Source organism: Corvus brachyrhynchos, unplaced genomic scaffold (genome assembly GCF_000691975.1).
Source record: "Corvus brachyrhynchos isolate BGI_N302 unplaced genomic scaffold, ASM69197v1 scaffold193, whole genome shotgun sequence".
Classification (NCBI taxonomy): Eukaryota; Metazoa; Chordata; class Aves; order Passeriformes; family Corvidae; genus Corvus; species Corvus brachyrhynchos.
Window position 1 is genome coordinate 512997 of NW_008237087.1, and position 2149 is coordinate 515145.

The 2149-nt window shown below is 64.4% G+C and overlaps 1 protein-coding gene across 1 annotated transcript; it reads right to left on the bottom strand.

Moving 5' to 3' along the window:
• On the bottom strand, positions 1-1681 carry TMBIM6 (transmembrane BAX inhibitor motif containing 6). Its single transcript, XM_008629448.2, has 9 exons — positions 1549-1681; positions 1355-1463; positions 1138-1258; positions 978-1026; positions 739-836; positions 557-636; positions 353-453; positions 198-270; positions 1-118 (listed from the first exon to the last, which is right to left on the bottom strand). Exons 1-9 carry the CDS (start codon positions 1602-1604, stop codon positions 95-97), a joined length of 711 nt encoding a protein of 236 aa, XP_008627670.1. The 5' UTR covers positions 1605-1681; the 3' UTR covers positions 1-94.
• Between the last annotated feature and the right edge of the window lie 468 nt (positions 1682-2149).

Here is a 2149-nt window from a genome sequence, read left to right on the forward strand (position 1 = left end):
TCCTCGGCAGCAAACCGCAGCCCCTTTAATGACAGAGAGGGACGGGAGGGGACATGGGGACACAGGGGTGGCTCCACCTCGGCCCAGAGCCGCTTCACTTCTTCTCCTTCTTCTTGTTCTGCAAGAGGAAACGTGGCCACGGTCACCGTGGGCTCCATCCCTCTGTCCCCCTGCCCTGCCCGGGGACCCTCACCTACCTCGGACATGCCCAGGATCATCAGGAGCTCCCGGAAGATGTTCACGAAGTCGAGGAAGAGATCAACGCAGTGCCTGGGGGAGGGAGGGAGGGATGGATGCTCAGGGTAGGCCACCCTGCCCCCTGTGTCACCCCCCCTGTGTCCCCAGCACCCACCAGATGTAATCCTTGTCGCCGCTCTCTGCCTTCTCAATGATGAGCTGCGTGTCGAAGAGCACGAAGCCGCACATGATCATCAGCGCCACGTACAGGTTGGCCTGCAGGGGAGAGAGGGACATGAGGTGGGGACAGTCCCCTGCTGGTGTCACCTGTCTGTCTGTCCATCCTCAGCGGGGTCCCAGCAGCTGGAAGGGGACTCACTGTGAAGAGCCAGGTGGATCTCACGAAGGCGTTCACCAGGGAGGAGAGGAGCATCAGGGTGAGGCCGGAGAGCAGGAAACCTGCAGGGCGAGGGCAGGGGGTGAGGGCCAGGTCTGGGGAGCCCCCCACGCCCCACAGGGAGCCCCCAGCCCCCTGAGAGTCCTCCCCAAAGCCCCTCTCACCTCCTAGGTAGAGGTAGCTGCGGCGCCGGGCGTACAGGGCGCTCAGTGAGAAGCAGGCGAAGATGGTGGCAGTGCCCAGGAAGGCAGTAGGGATGATGCTGGGAGGGGAAAGAGGTGGTCAGAGGGTTTTGGGGTCAGCTGGGGGGCATCAGCAGGGCTTGGGGGGTAGCTGGGGGTGGGGAATAGGATCTGTGTGGCAGTTGGAGGTGGGGGACGGAGTCTGTGGGAGCATCTCCTACCTGGGGTTGATGGAGATGCACATTTGCAGGAGGGGTCCCAGGTTGATGCCTGGAAGGACAGAACTGATTGTCACCAGAGCCATTCTGGGGGCTCCATCCGGCCCCTCCACAGGATTTGGGGTCCTGTGGGATGCGGGGGGTAGTTGTGGTGCCCACCTACCTGTGAGGAAGGCGAAGCCAACCAGCATCCCCAGCCGCTTCTGCTCGGTCTCGCGGCTGTGCGGGGTGGCCGTGAGCCAAACCATCAGCCCCAGTGCGCCCAGGCCAGTCAGGAGCCCGAACTGGGAGAGTGAAGAGACAGATGAGGGCTGGGCATTGCCTCACCTGGGTGGTGCAGGGCTTGGGGTGCCACCTGTGACCCTTCAAAGGCCCCTCACCTGGAACAGGTGGGTCACCACGTTGATGTAGGCGCCTGCAGCCGCCACAAACATGCAGATGGCGAAGCTGCCATAGACCCTCTTCAGGTGCTCCTGGGTGGAGGCTGAGCTGTGGGCAAGGACGGGGTGGTGAGGGGGTCAGGGAGGGCTGGCGCAGCCCCCCAGGCCCCCCACCCTGCCTGTGTGTCACTCACATGTGGGAGAACTTAAAGAGGGCATCAAAGTTAATGCTCCGGTCGAAGACGTTCATGGTGCCAGGCTGGGATGGGCCCACGGCCGCTCCACAGGGGTGCAAGCTGTGAGGGGAAGCGGGGTCAGGAAGGATCTGGAGCCTACCCAAAGCTCCCAAACTTCCCCCAGGAGCCGGGTGGGAGCCCAGGAGCTGCGGAGCTGCCGGGGCTCCGGAGCCTTCCTTGTCCAGCTGGTGCAAGCACTGCTGGCTGTTTCAAGGCCAGGGTGGCCCCCGGGGTGTTGCAGGGCTGTTGCAAGGCCAGGGCGGCCCTCGGGGATCCCACAATGGGGCTGTTGTGAGGCCAGGGGAGCCCCTGAAGAGTGCCCGGTGCTGTGGGAGCCCTGCCGGCAGCTGGAAACGTCTTTGTGCCAGGTGACTATTAGTGCCTGTAATGACGTCCCCAGAGGTGGCTCTGGCAGCGGGAGGCTCCCGGCAGGGCCCCCTCCTCCTTCTCCTCTCCCTCGCCCTCCTCCTTGTCCTCGTCCAGCCGGCTCGGCCGGCTCTGTCCCCTCTGGCACCTCCCAGAGCCCGACCTGCCCAGCCAGTGGCACGAGCCCCCTGTC